The 12,707-nt window shown below is 39.4% G+C and overlaps 1 protein-coding gene across 1 annotated transcript in view; it reads right to left on the reverse strand.

Moving 5' to 3' along the window:
- The window catches only part of DMGDH (dimethylglycine dehydrogenase), a 1,049,975-nt gene that overhangs the window by 779,330 nt on the left and 257,938 nt on the right, over positions 1-12,707 (reverse strand). The window contains exon 4 of the mRNA XM_044063708.1: positions 10,994-11,158. Coding sequence (XP_043919643.1) covers positions 10,994-11,158 — 165 coding nt within the window. The remainder of the gene's footprint in view (positions 1-10,993; positions 11,159-12,707) is intronic.

Below are 12,707 nucleotides of genomic sequence, written 5' to 3' on the forward strand. Positions count from 1 at the left end.
TTTTTTTTTTCTTTGAGGGGTAGTGGAACAGATCCCTTAGCCCAAACTTTAAGCTCACTGCAATTCAAAGAACAAGGTAATATCCCAAGCTCAATGGTCTCATTCAATGAATATGCAAGTCAGCAATTATCATACACTCTGCTATTACATGACGAACAGACATTGCACATCTTTGTACAAATCTGTATACATGTATATTTCAACTGGCTTTTATTTATTTATTTATTTAGTCATTCATTTTCATCTGTTAACAGGTATAGTTTGACTGGGAAAAAATCTCCTTTTCAGCAGTCTCTCAGTTGTTGTGTCTTTCGGCTTTTCCCGATTAGGGGTCGCCATAGCGGAACTCCGATCCGCTAATGATTGGTAGTTGATTTTTACGTGCCAAGTTACCAGCAGTGATGCACAACCTTCAACGAAGGTACACCCATTCACGCATGTCTCCACGCAGAAGACGCTCTAGCTGAAAATTGAACCAGACAGCGTCTTACTGTGAGGCGACAATGCTACCGCAGCACCACAGTCTCTCAGTAAATATAGTAATTGAAAAATATATACAATTAAAGAGTAACAGTGTAGTATGAAAGTAAATATACAGAAAATTACCAATATTATGTTGCTAGAGATATACTGTATGCATCAAAAAAGACAGTACTACTATGAATTATTAAAATGTCTGGTCCTAGCAGATTTTATTCTGGACCTGGGAAAGGAATCCAGTTTGTAATACTTTGTGAATATATGTAGAGGACCAGACTGTTGCATCTAGAATACGTCTGTAGTACACCCTTTCCAAAAAGCCACAGAAGAAGCCAAATCCCTTGTAGAGTGGGCCCTAATCCTGCCCGGAAGTAACGTGTTATGGTCAGAATAACAGCTAGAAACAGCATGAGACAACCATCTAGAAATTCTGCTTTGACATTGGCTGCCCCTTTTTCTTAACTTTACAGGAGACAAATAGCTGATCAGCTTTCTTGATGTATTTTGTTATGTCAAAGTAGTAGCTGAGCTACCTAGGATTCCTTCTCCCTCTACCTTTGAATTTAACGTTTGGAAAGAATACAGGGAGATTAACAGATGTGATCAAGGTAAACTCTGAGAACTAAAACTAAAAGAAGAATTTGTTCTCAATGAATCCCTGTCCTTATGGAAAATGAAGCAGGTCAACCACCATAACAGCTTCAGGTATACTTCTTGCAAAAGTCAAAGTAATGAGAAACATAGTCTTCCCAAGTCATAAATCTCAAATCAGATGGAGGAGCCGGTTCAAATTTTGGTGTTAAGTCCACATTTAAGATCCCAAAGAACAGACATATGTTTTCTATGTGGATGGATATGTAAAATCATGCTGCTGGGCCTCAAATAGGTGATTGTTCTTAGCATAAAATCAACTAGAAAATCTCTTCCACTTGCATATAGATGATTTTCTAGTAGCAGGTTTTTAACATCCTTTAGTACCTACTCCATGTTCTCAGGAATAAAATGTGCCCAGAGGGTATCAAAACCATCATCCGGGTAGTCAGCTGAAGTGTTTTCATGTTGGGGTGTATCAAACAACCCCTGTCTTGTATGAGTAAATCAAGTCCATGGGGAAGCTCATGGTAATTGACCTTGAACAATTTTATAAGAAGGGAGAGTCAGTAAAAAAGGCTCACCACCACATCTTTGGAGAGTCCTTCTGGGTCTTTAGGAAAAACACTCTGGAAGAGGTGGAAAGGAAAGAAAAGCATACATGACATTCCTATCCATGGGGTGAGAAATGATCAGTCTTCTATGCCTGTTTCCATGGAATTCTGGAGCAGGATTTCTTTAACCTTCTGTTTTAAAACAAGCAAACAGGTCTATTTCAGGTGTTCCTCACAGCTGGTCAGTTTCTGGAAGATCCGCACTGGGTGTAATGTCCATTCATAAGAGTCTGTCCTGATCCTGCTCAGCTTGTCTGCTACAATATCTGAGAGAATTTATGTGAGCTAAGGAGTCACAATGATCTGAGTTGATACCTTCCAGGCCATGATGGAAAGTGTTCAAAGATCGTAAGATCTGGTAGCCCCTTGTTTGTTTATATACCATGTCACTGTGGTGAAGAGGTCCTGGGGACCAGAGATTATTTAAAGTTGTCAAAGAGTTCATTATTACTAGCATCTCATTTTGAAAATGATGTGCTCTTGTCCGTTCTACTTGTTACACTGACTTTGCCCTTTCACCCCTTTGGATACATCCTCTCAAGCAAAATCTGAAGCATTTGTTATAACTGATTGAAGGTGAGGCAAATGTGAGAAGGGGAGACCCGGGGTGACAGGAAACTGGTCTATCCACCACAATATCTCACTTGTCACAAACACCAGCACAGGGGTCTGAAAGGTTAAAGGGTGTTGATGCCAGAAAAGCCTGCATTTTGTGAACCCGTCACTTAACAACTATGTGGATGTACTGGCGATTGATCCGAGGTATCAGTGACTTTTTTTCTCAACTGAAGTCTGGACAAGGGTTAGAATCATATAGACCAAGAAACACAGAAATCTGTGGAATCCATTGGTAATTAGCAAGGATTACTTGAGAAAACTCAGGGCATTTTCTCAGTATAGTTCTATCTTGTCCAGTGGAAGAAAAGCTGTTCCTAGGGAAGTATTCAGAAGACATCCCAAAAAAAATATTCAGTGTGAAGGAATAAGAGATGGCTTCTTTGAGTTCACCTAAAACCCCAGAATGAGCAGGTGTTCCTTCGCACAAGTCAGGGAATCCTGACAACTGGAAAAAGAGTATGCAAGTAAGAAAATCATCCAAGCATGAAAAGATGTGAATGCCTTAAAGTGTGCAATAAGCAATTACTGGATACAGACACTGTAAATACCCTTGATGTAGTAAACAGATCAAATGGTAAGACAGAACTGATATTTTAAGCCAGATACAGAAATTCTTAAGAAAAGCCTGTCATCTTTGACAATAGAAATGTAATGGTAAGCATCTTTTAAGCCTAACATTACCATGAAACTGAGTAAAGGAATGAAAGGTAACAGTTTTAAAGGGATTACATTTTGAACTTTGGAACCATGACACAGATTAAGAAAGAACAGATGTAAGTCTGGTCTCCATGTTCCTTCTTTCTTTGGCAGCAAGACAGATCCTTGAATAAAAAGCTTTGCCCCTTTTATCTTTGGGCACTAGCTCTTTGACCGCCTGAGATAACATTTGCTCCAAACCTGAGGGAATCAGGGGGTGTCTTTTTTACAGGATGAGGAAGAATCCCCTGTAAAGGGGGAAGAGACCCACATTGCCATCTGTACCATGATGGATTACTTTCAGAGCTCATTTGCACCCGAAACAATCTTATGCCACTGGAGAGGACGCGGATCTAAACGAAAAGGTGTGATTCCAAGGTGGGTGGGGGTAACCTCGAGAGGGAAGTAGTCATTCTGATTTTTTTTTTTTGACTGTCCATGTTTCCGGGAGGCCTTCCGTTCCTTTTTGAGCCTCTTTGCTGCTGCTTTATAAAATCCTATTTCATAGCACCTTGCTGCTTAAATGGTTTCTTGAAAAGTTACTGATTTACAGAGAAAGCTTTTATTAAACTTAGAAAAGGAGGGTTGAAAACATTAAGTCACGCCTTGGATTATTTTCCTTGTTCAGTCAAACCTCTTAAGTCCTTCAGTAGAAGAAGGGCCAAACAGAACATCTTTGTCGAGGGAATAATTTATAATCTCAGTTTTAATATCTTCTGGTACGTTTTGAGAATAAAACAAAGCAAAGTTTTTTCATAATAAGTCAGATAACAGACATTCTACATGCAGTAACAGCAGAATCATAAGAATTTGAATATTGCTAGACTACATGAGAAGCAGAAAAAATCTATTTATTCAAAAAATTCTTCACCTCTAAAGAGGGAAAAGGTTATAGTTTTATTCTGAAAAGTTTAACATATGAGCCTGACAGATAACTGTTTGAAAGTTAAAATGGCAGAAGAATAAACCTGCTTTCCAAATTTTACTTTATCCCTTATTTTTTAACTTATATTTCTTAATCTGTTATACGTTTAATAATTGTACTATTTCAATTGAAAAAAAAGCAAAACTATTTAAAAAAAATCTTAGAATTCATATAGCGACCAATTCATTCCCTGCCTAACTGCTAATGCCCTGTATACAGGTACTTTTCCATAGTTATTAGGTTTTTCAGACGCACTTCTGGAAAGGGGGTTATCAGTCACAAGGACTAGATCTAAGAATCAAAACTGACTGTGGGTACTACAGTGTCAGACTTTTTTTTTTTTTTTTTTTTTTTTATTTTTAAGTATTTTAATAGGTGCCATGCTTCTTCTGAGTAAAGGTACACAGCGACTACAACAATATCCTGGGTTGAGATCCTCAGCTCCTGGTTTAATTTATTTTGAGGATCAAGATGTATTCTCTGTCTGATAACTTCAACTTTCCAAAGAAACACAGATACAGCCAGCAGACTCTCACCCTAGCCATCCCTTCTGCACCTGGGTCATCTACATGCATTTTGTCCCTGTATAAAAGAGGTGGCTATATGACCTTAACTTTTTCCCTAACATAACAAAAAAATAACCTTAACAAAGAAGCTTTTATAGGAAATGGATCAACAATATAGTTACAAACTACATGCCTTCAGAAACCAACATGATACCCTTTAAGTAAGACATTGCATCATCCTTAGGGAATTGTAACTGTTCCCGAAGTACAGGATTTCTATAGCACACTAAAGTAACATGCATTCTTTTAAGTATCAATTCATCTATGACAAAACCTGCCTAGGTGGTTCAGTAACTGGTTTTGTTCAAACCACCATTCATAATTTGGCAATTTTCCTCTGAAGCTTTCACAGACTTGAAAGTGTATGTACCAAGTGATAGCCTATTCTGCAATATTGCAGACAGACTACAAAAGTATCACTAGCCTGTGAACTCACCAGTTCACCCCAGCCACTAGAAACGGAACATTTTCTGCTAATCAAGAACTGAATAAACAATGAAGATTTGACATATACATTTAATATGAAATTCACAAGTATGTGTATCTGCCTAATTTACAGTTAGATCCAAACCACAATGCTAAACGGAAGGCCCAACCCAAATATAGGGGGAAAGTGAGATTTGCAACTGATCAGGGTAGTCTTCTAACAGATCAACCAACTCAGTATCGGATACCTTAAACCAATCAGGACCTTCCTCAATTAATCAATGATTATGTGTGATTTTAAGCAGTAAACCCACCAAGGCAGAAGGAGCTGAAAGAAATCCAAAAACCAAAATACAGAATTAAGTCTTGAAGTATAGATGTTCCGAAGGAGGCCCAGCTCATTGGAGTCGGTCATAACAATGCTTGGTGAAAGTATGCATTAACAACCAAGTAGCCATTGCACAAATGCATGTAATGGAAACATTCTTCAAATGGCCACTAGAAATGGCCACACTTCTACAGTAGAGGGCCCTTAAATGCAAGATGTTCCAACATATGTCTTCTCAACTGATAGCAAAAGATAATGTACTTGGCAATCCACTTTGAAAGGATTTATTTGTAAATGAGAGTCCTTCCCATCTCAGAGCAAAATAGATGGTCTGTATATAAAAATGCACTTCCAAGACATGAAGGGCTATCTCTGTTCTGGTTTCTGTCCTAGGAAAGAAAGCAGGCAGAATGAATTGTCTTAATAAGAATATATCTGGAAATCACCTCTGGAAGTAAAGGTGGGTTGTCAGAACCAAGGATACTTAGTTCTTAGGAAAGGCCAGATATAGGTTCATAACCTAGTAATTATCTGTGAACCTAACAATGCTAAAGGTTTTTTTATAAGCCTAGCCATGCTTCTCAAATAAATTTGACAGGTTTTGATACCTTTCATTTTATTGGGGTACAGCTTGGGTATCAGTTGACAGGTTTTGATACCTTTCATTTTATTGGGGTATAGCTTGGGTATCAGTTGACAGGTTTTGATAACTTTCATTTTATTGGGGTACAGCTTGGGTATCAGTTGACAGGTTTTGATTACTTTCATTTTATTGGGGTACAGCTTGGGTATCAGTTAACAGGTTTTGATTACTTTAATTTTACTGTGATATAGCTTGCATATAGGTGATCAAGCACTTACAAGCTTCCTCTTTCTATGTGGGACATAAGTGGCAGACCAAAGATAACTTTACAATTCCCCATCCACTTATCTAAGTTGTGTAGAACAAGTGCAGGGCAGAATTCTGCTTCACATGGATGGGAAGCCTGTTCCAAAGAAGGGATAGTACCTGTGACACACATCTGTCCCTCCAACATGGCTTATGTATGTTGCAGCTGAGGTTTAGGTCCCTAGATCACGTTTCTTATACCACTTGTTATGCAGATGTGACACATAACTGTCCCTCCAACATGCCTTATATATGTTGCAGCTGAGGTTTCGGTCCCTAGATCACATGTTTCTAATACCATTTGTTATGCAGATGTGTAGCAGTTCCATAATGACTGGATCAGAGAATGCTTTGAAGCCCAGGCATAGATCACCTCTCAGCAGTCTGTAGGACACCAAGTTCAAGGATAAGGCTTTGAGGCAGTCCTCGTAGGACATGTCTACATCTTACATTCCTTTCTATGATAAACCTCTGTAGATGCTGCATTTGTTGCATACACCTGGACAGGTACATACCAAAGGGACATTGTACTCAACAACTGGTCTAATGAGGGCCAACTACAGCAGAACAATGACATCTTTGGACCTAGATCCCATTCCCTTGCTTATAAGTTGCACAATGCAGAATGATTACCTTACTACAGTAGATACATGATGGTCAAAGGCCAAGTCACTGTATACATGCTTTCCCAAATTCCTGACCATGGGGTCAACTCTTAGAGGTGTATTATCAATGCAGTCATTTACACTGATAGTAGTCTTTCTGAAATACACTATTTTGCATTTTTTGACATTTTAGACAGTGACTGTGGCCCCATTTATTAGAGAATGTCAGGCCTACCTGGAGGATGTTTGTGTATTTGGAGGATTCTAGCACTGCACCTAGTCTGCAGTCATCTCTGACGTTGGTCAGCTAGAGGCCTCTGACATTGCCCTTGATTTCACTGAAGTAGATGCAAAAAAGAAACAGCCCCAGCACTGAGCCATGAGGGACTCTGCTAGTGACTGTATTTTTTGTGGAAGTACCCTCACCTATCCTGACGTCTTGCATCTTATTTGTGAGTCAGGTGGCTATCCACAGCGGTTTATACCTAGTTTTGTGAGCTTATCTACAATGTCCAAGTGAGGTATTGTGTCAAATGTTTTGGCCAGTTAGTATGCACCATTCTGCCCTCATTCATTGGTTTGGTGGCCTTCTCAATGAAGACCACCAGTTTGAGTAGGTATGACCTGCCCCTGACTAAACTAAACTGGGCTGAATCCAATACCTAAAGGTTTCCTTTGTCATTATTTATCTTGCCTGTGATTATTCTTTCCATAGCATTACATTATATGACTAGTTAGGCTTATGGGTTGGTAGACTGGTTGGCCCATGCTTGTGCAGAGGGGCAGCAGTTGTAGTCCTTCATTTGCTTGGCACAAAGCCTGTTTGGAGGCTATGAATGAATGGTGCTTTAGTGGCCCTAATAGCTCATATTTCATGCTATTAAAAAGAGGCATCCTGGAATATTAGCAGGTCCCACTGATGCAATGTTTTTGGCTTTGGAGAGGGAAACAGTACTGAGGACCGGTTCCCTAGTGATGGCTGACAGCTATGGTTGGGGAAATTTCTTGAGAGGTGTCTGCGGGAGAAAGTGGAGAAAACTGGAAATTAACTTATTGGCCAACAGATTTACCATATCCTCTAGAAAAGTATAATTGCCTGCCTTTACAATCCATTTGCCACATTGTTGCCTTTGAGGTTTCAGGCATAGCTGAAGAAGGACATGTGGTTGTCCTTAGCCTGGGAGGCTGTTTGTACTGTAAATGTAGCTTTAGTAGAATTAATTAGTCCCCTGAGCTATTTATTCGTTTGATGAGGGAGTTCTTACCTTGCTGGGCACTGCACTTCATATTTTGTCCATGATTTTCTTTATTCTGTTATACAACCTACTGATGTTGGGATTTCACCATGGTAGTTTGTTTTTTGAATTTGTCCTTGCTTATTATGGGTGGGTACCACTGACTCTGTGCAGCTGTACACATGACTGTAAAGAGATTTTGTGAATGTCTCCGTATATAGGCAGGGGTATTCTCTGGGTCTGAGGGGGGACTGATATTTTGCCAGGGTGTCACTTAAAAGTAGGAAGTTTGTCTTGGAATAATTCCTGAAAGTACCATGGTTACTCAGTGTCCCAAGTTTTAATTTTATTGAAAAGGAGACAGCTTCATGGTCCAACCTGACTGGGGGGGGGGTGGGGTGCAACATTCCTCCCTTTGTTGGTGAGGACTAGGTCAAGGATGTTGGTGCCCCTAGTGGGGTTATGGGCTGGCTGGCCCAGGGGGTTCATGTAGGCAAAGTTCAGGAATTTTTGTGCCTGCAATTGTGAGGTTATGTATGAGACACAATTTATAGTGGAGTAGTTGAAGTCACAAGGGGATGGTGCTGGATTGAAAAGAGAGTGACTCACATTCATTTAAGTGATATGGGCTTCCTAAATTATAGAGTGAGACATACAGCTTGCAAAGACATGATATGGGATTTTGCTTATGGTGACTGTAAGTAGAGGAAATCAAGTGCATCATACTGCTTGACCAGTCTTGAGGTGTGACTGTTTTTGATGTAAATTGAGATGCCTCCACCTTTTATCCATTTCTGTGAAGTAGCTGGTGTAAATGTGTGGAAGGTATTACAGCCCGTCACTGACAGGGCCCTCTGTAAAGGGTTGAACCATGCCTCAGTAACTACACAGACATCTACATTCTTTAGGGTCTGCAGAGCGTGCAGGACTCTTGGCAGTGAGCAGTTTCATCTTTAGATTATTCTGGATTGGTTTATCTAAGTCAGATGGTTTATCTGGTTGGCAATGCCTAAAAAAGTCATTATGGGATGGACAAGGTTTAGCTAATATTGGAAAGCCTTGGGGGGGAGGGGGACAAGTGCAATCCATCCCTGGTGAAGCACTGTGATCGGTCAACCATATCATACCTGCCGACAAAAACTGTACCCCCCTTTGTATGACATGAAAAACTAAGCCAATTATTAAAATCAAATTTTTTCTTTGAACTGAACTGTTATATTATGCAGAGGGTATTATTTGCTAAACAGAGAACCTGCTGCTCTGAGAGCCCAAGAGAAATGTTGGCCACAAGGAGTGCATTCCCAGGAGTAAATGTCAATGCTAACTGACCACTTGTTTCAAATAGGGGCAGGTAAGCTTGCCACTTGAAGTTCAAATCCTCTGTAGTGGACGAGTTATTCAAAGGTGTTAGGAAATTCAGTAAGGTAATGCATTTTTTGGACCTGTGACTATTCACAGCTAATGTTATAATAAACAATGCTGCTACCGAGGTGACTAAGTCTTCAGTAACTTGGGAAACAGCATATCTTCTGAAAACGCATCTCAAATCAGGATTAGAACTCTCAGGGTGATGAGCATACTATTTAAAACAGTTACAACATAGACTCTCTCTATGTTGATTGCAATGCACATGAATTATATCAAACAAGTTTGGGAATATAATGTCCCTTTTTGTGTCTACTCTAAGTGTGGGTTGCAGTTAAAGCCTGTACAAAAACATCTCGAGTTACACAGAACACTGCGCAACTCCATTCAGTGGATTTTATTAGGGTTTGAACTTTATGAAAATGCCTGCGGATAGTACTATAATGTTCCATTTACCTATGGTAAAATCTGTTGAATGAGCTGGTTTATAGACACAGCTTCTACACACTTGAATGTCCATATGAAATTTGTTCACAACAGTCATGTGTTTTTAAAACGAGGTTGGATATTTGGGTTGATTTTGATGTAGTTTTTCAACAAATGGAGTCTGTGATCCAAGTTGGCTGTTAAAGAACTAAACACAAGTTCTCCCCTGAGACTATGAATCTTTTCCCCGTGCTCATTCACCATGATATATCAGTGCACAAACTATTTCCCCATGCTCATTCACCATGATATATCAGTGCACAAACTATTTCCCTGTGCTCATTCACCATGATATATCAGTGCACAAACTATTTCCCCTTGCTCATTCACCATGATATATCAGTGCACAAACAATTTCCCCATGCTCATTCACCATGGTATATCAGTGCACAAACTATTTCCCCGTGCTCATTCACCATGATATATCAGTGCACAAACTATTTCCCCCTGCTCATTCACCATGATATACCAGTGCACAAACTATTTCCCCGTGCTCATTCACCATGATATACCAGTGCACAAACTATTTCCCCGTGCTCATTCACCATGATATATCAGTGCACAAACTATTTCCCTGTGCTCATTCACCATGATATATCAGTGCACAAACTATTTCCCCATGCTCATTCACCATGATATATCAGTGCACAAACTATTTCCTCTATCTGTCTCAAGAAATGTTTTTAACACATATAGGCAGACTGTTGCACAATCTTGTTAACTATGTCAACCAGAATGACGTTTGGAAAACAAAAGGCAAGAAAAGACAATAAAAAACATTTATGTAGATGAAAAGAAACCAGACGGTGGTGTAACAGCAGTGATAAAAAGGTAGATTTTTATACACTCTAACACCTATCAAGTGTTCACAGAATATCCCTCTGGTAAATCCAGATGGCCAAATGTCACCTATTATCCTCTCTATAAGCAAAATGGCCAAGCATGCAATTTAATAAGAAAAATATGGAGGGTACTTATGGTGGCTTTAAAATTCTACCCCATTAAAAATGCAATCCGGAAATGGAGAAGCTATAAGACCAAATTCTGAATATTAAACAAAATTGCATTCAATCAAATTAAAATTAAAAAGTGGAAAACAATGACAAACTGGGCTATAAATGAAGTACTTCTTTAAGTACCTTTTTTACAGTTATCTTTATTGATCATACCTTATCCATGTTCAGTAATGGGAATAGTTCCTGCACCTTTTCTGGACCAATAAGGTACTGTGGTGTCTCATGCCAGTGACTGCGTGTCATCTGGTACTTAAGTTCATCCACTCTAGCAGGGGTAGAAGCAATACGTACACTTCCAGGCTTATGGAATCCAACTGCCTAAAATAAAGGATACAAAAATAAAACTATTATAGCATACCTAACTTCAAACCTAGAAATAACTTTCTGAATGTACATCAGTTGGCACAAACTATATTTTACATCAGAAATAATCTCTCAGAACTTGCCAGCTTCGGTAGCATTACTACAAGTTTTGCATTCATTAGGCTTAAGCACAAAAGTTGCAGAGCAGTTGGCACCCAGTAAATTTGTCAAGAAGCACACACAGGTCCTCTTTATTACCTGCGAAAATGAACGAGGAGACATACAAGTACTTTTTGAAGCAAACATTTGTTCTGAAAGGAATGTAAAGCCACCACTGGTAAGGCATACTTCACTCTAGAATTTAGCTGATTAACCGCCACTAATCACCTGCCTTTTAAAGTAAGCTGACTAGACAGTCTAAAGCACAACTAGAGTTGGGTAAGAATAGAAACATCAATTTTATTTTATTATTTTACTTTTATTTAACATTTGTTTACTAGGAAAGTCCTATTGGGAATCAGCCCATTTTCAACGGCGGCCCAGGAAGAAATGCTCCAGACGTAATTCTGAAATGGACCTGAGTGCAGGTCCTGATCCAGACATATCCCAAGATATCTGTGACCAGTGAGTTGTCATGATGCTTGAAGGACAGGCTCTGATCGAACCATAGTCCAGTCTATCTGTTTTGGATATTTGTAGCATGGGGTTATTACTGAATAGTTAATGCTAATGTGACCTATGTTTTCTAGTACTTCAGTGGTCGCAAATTTCATCCTGGTAGATTTCTTAGAATTAATAGAAAAGGAAAAAATGAATGGATCTCAGTAATGAAAACTAAGGCATACCAGTTTAAGGAAGTCCTGGTCAAGTTTAGGATGTCTGGAAGGGGTAAATGAAGGTCTTAGCTGGAAAGGAACATCCAGATCAAAGTAAAAACCTCGGCTAAACCTACCCCTAGCAAACTTTTTCAATGATAGGTACATAATCAACATACTCAGATGCTCTAGACATGTCAAAAAAAGCAGGAACAGAAATTCTGCAGCATTACAAATAGCAGTTACTGTAGTAAAGCCTGTCCTAATCCCATGCTGAACATTAGGCAGTTCATACGTCTAGTATTTGACAGCAAGCAGTTCTCTCTAAGATCTAGATTAGAAAGCAGAAGGGTATGGACTGGGTAAAAGTAACAAAAGAAGGGATTTTAGGAAGAGGAAATATCATGGTGTGCTTCAAGACTGCAGGTAAGATACCACTGGCAAGTGACAGCTTGAAGATACGAATTAAGCAGTCTGATCATTCTAGGACATAGGACCTGTCATTTAAAAAATAATGCAGTAAAGAATGCCAAGCTGCAGAGCTTTTATTCTAACTTTTTAACTTTGACAATATTATTGATGCAACCAATTCGGACTGCGGTGGTGGTGCTGCAGTAGTGTTGTCGCCTCATAGCAAGACGTTGTCCCGTTCGATTTTCAGCTAGAGCGTCTTCTGTGTGGAGGCATACGTGAATGGGGCGTGCCTTCGTTGAAGGTTGTGCATCAAGGCTGGTAACCCGGTACAGCAA

This window comes from Protopterus annectens, chromosome 2.part2 (assembly GCF_019279795.1).
Source record: "Protopterus annectens isolate FY-2018-M chromosome 2.part2, PAN1.0, whole genome shotgun sequence".
Lineage (NCBI taxonomy): Eukaryota > Metazoa > Chordata > Ceratodontiformes > Protopteridae > Protopterus > Protopterus annectens.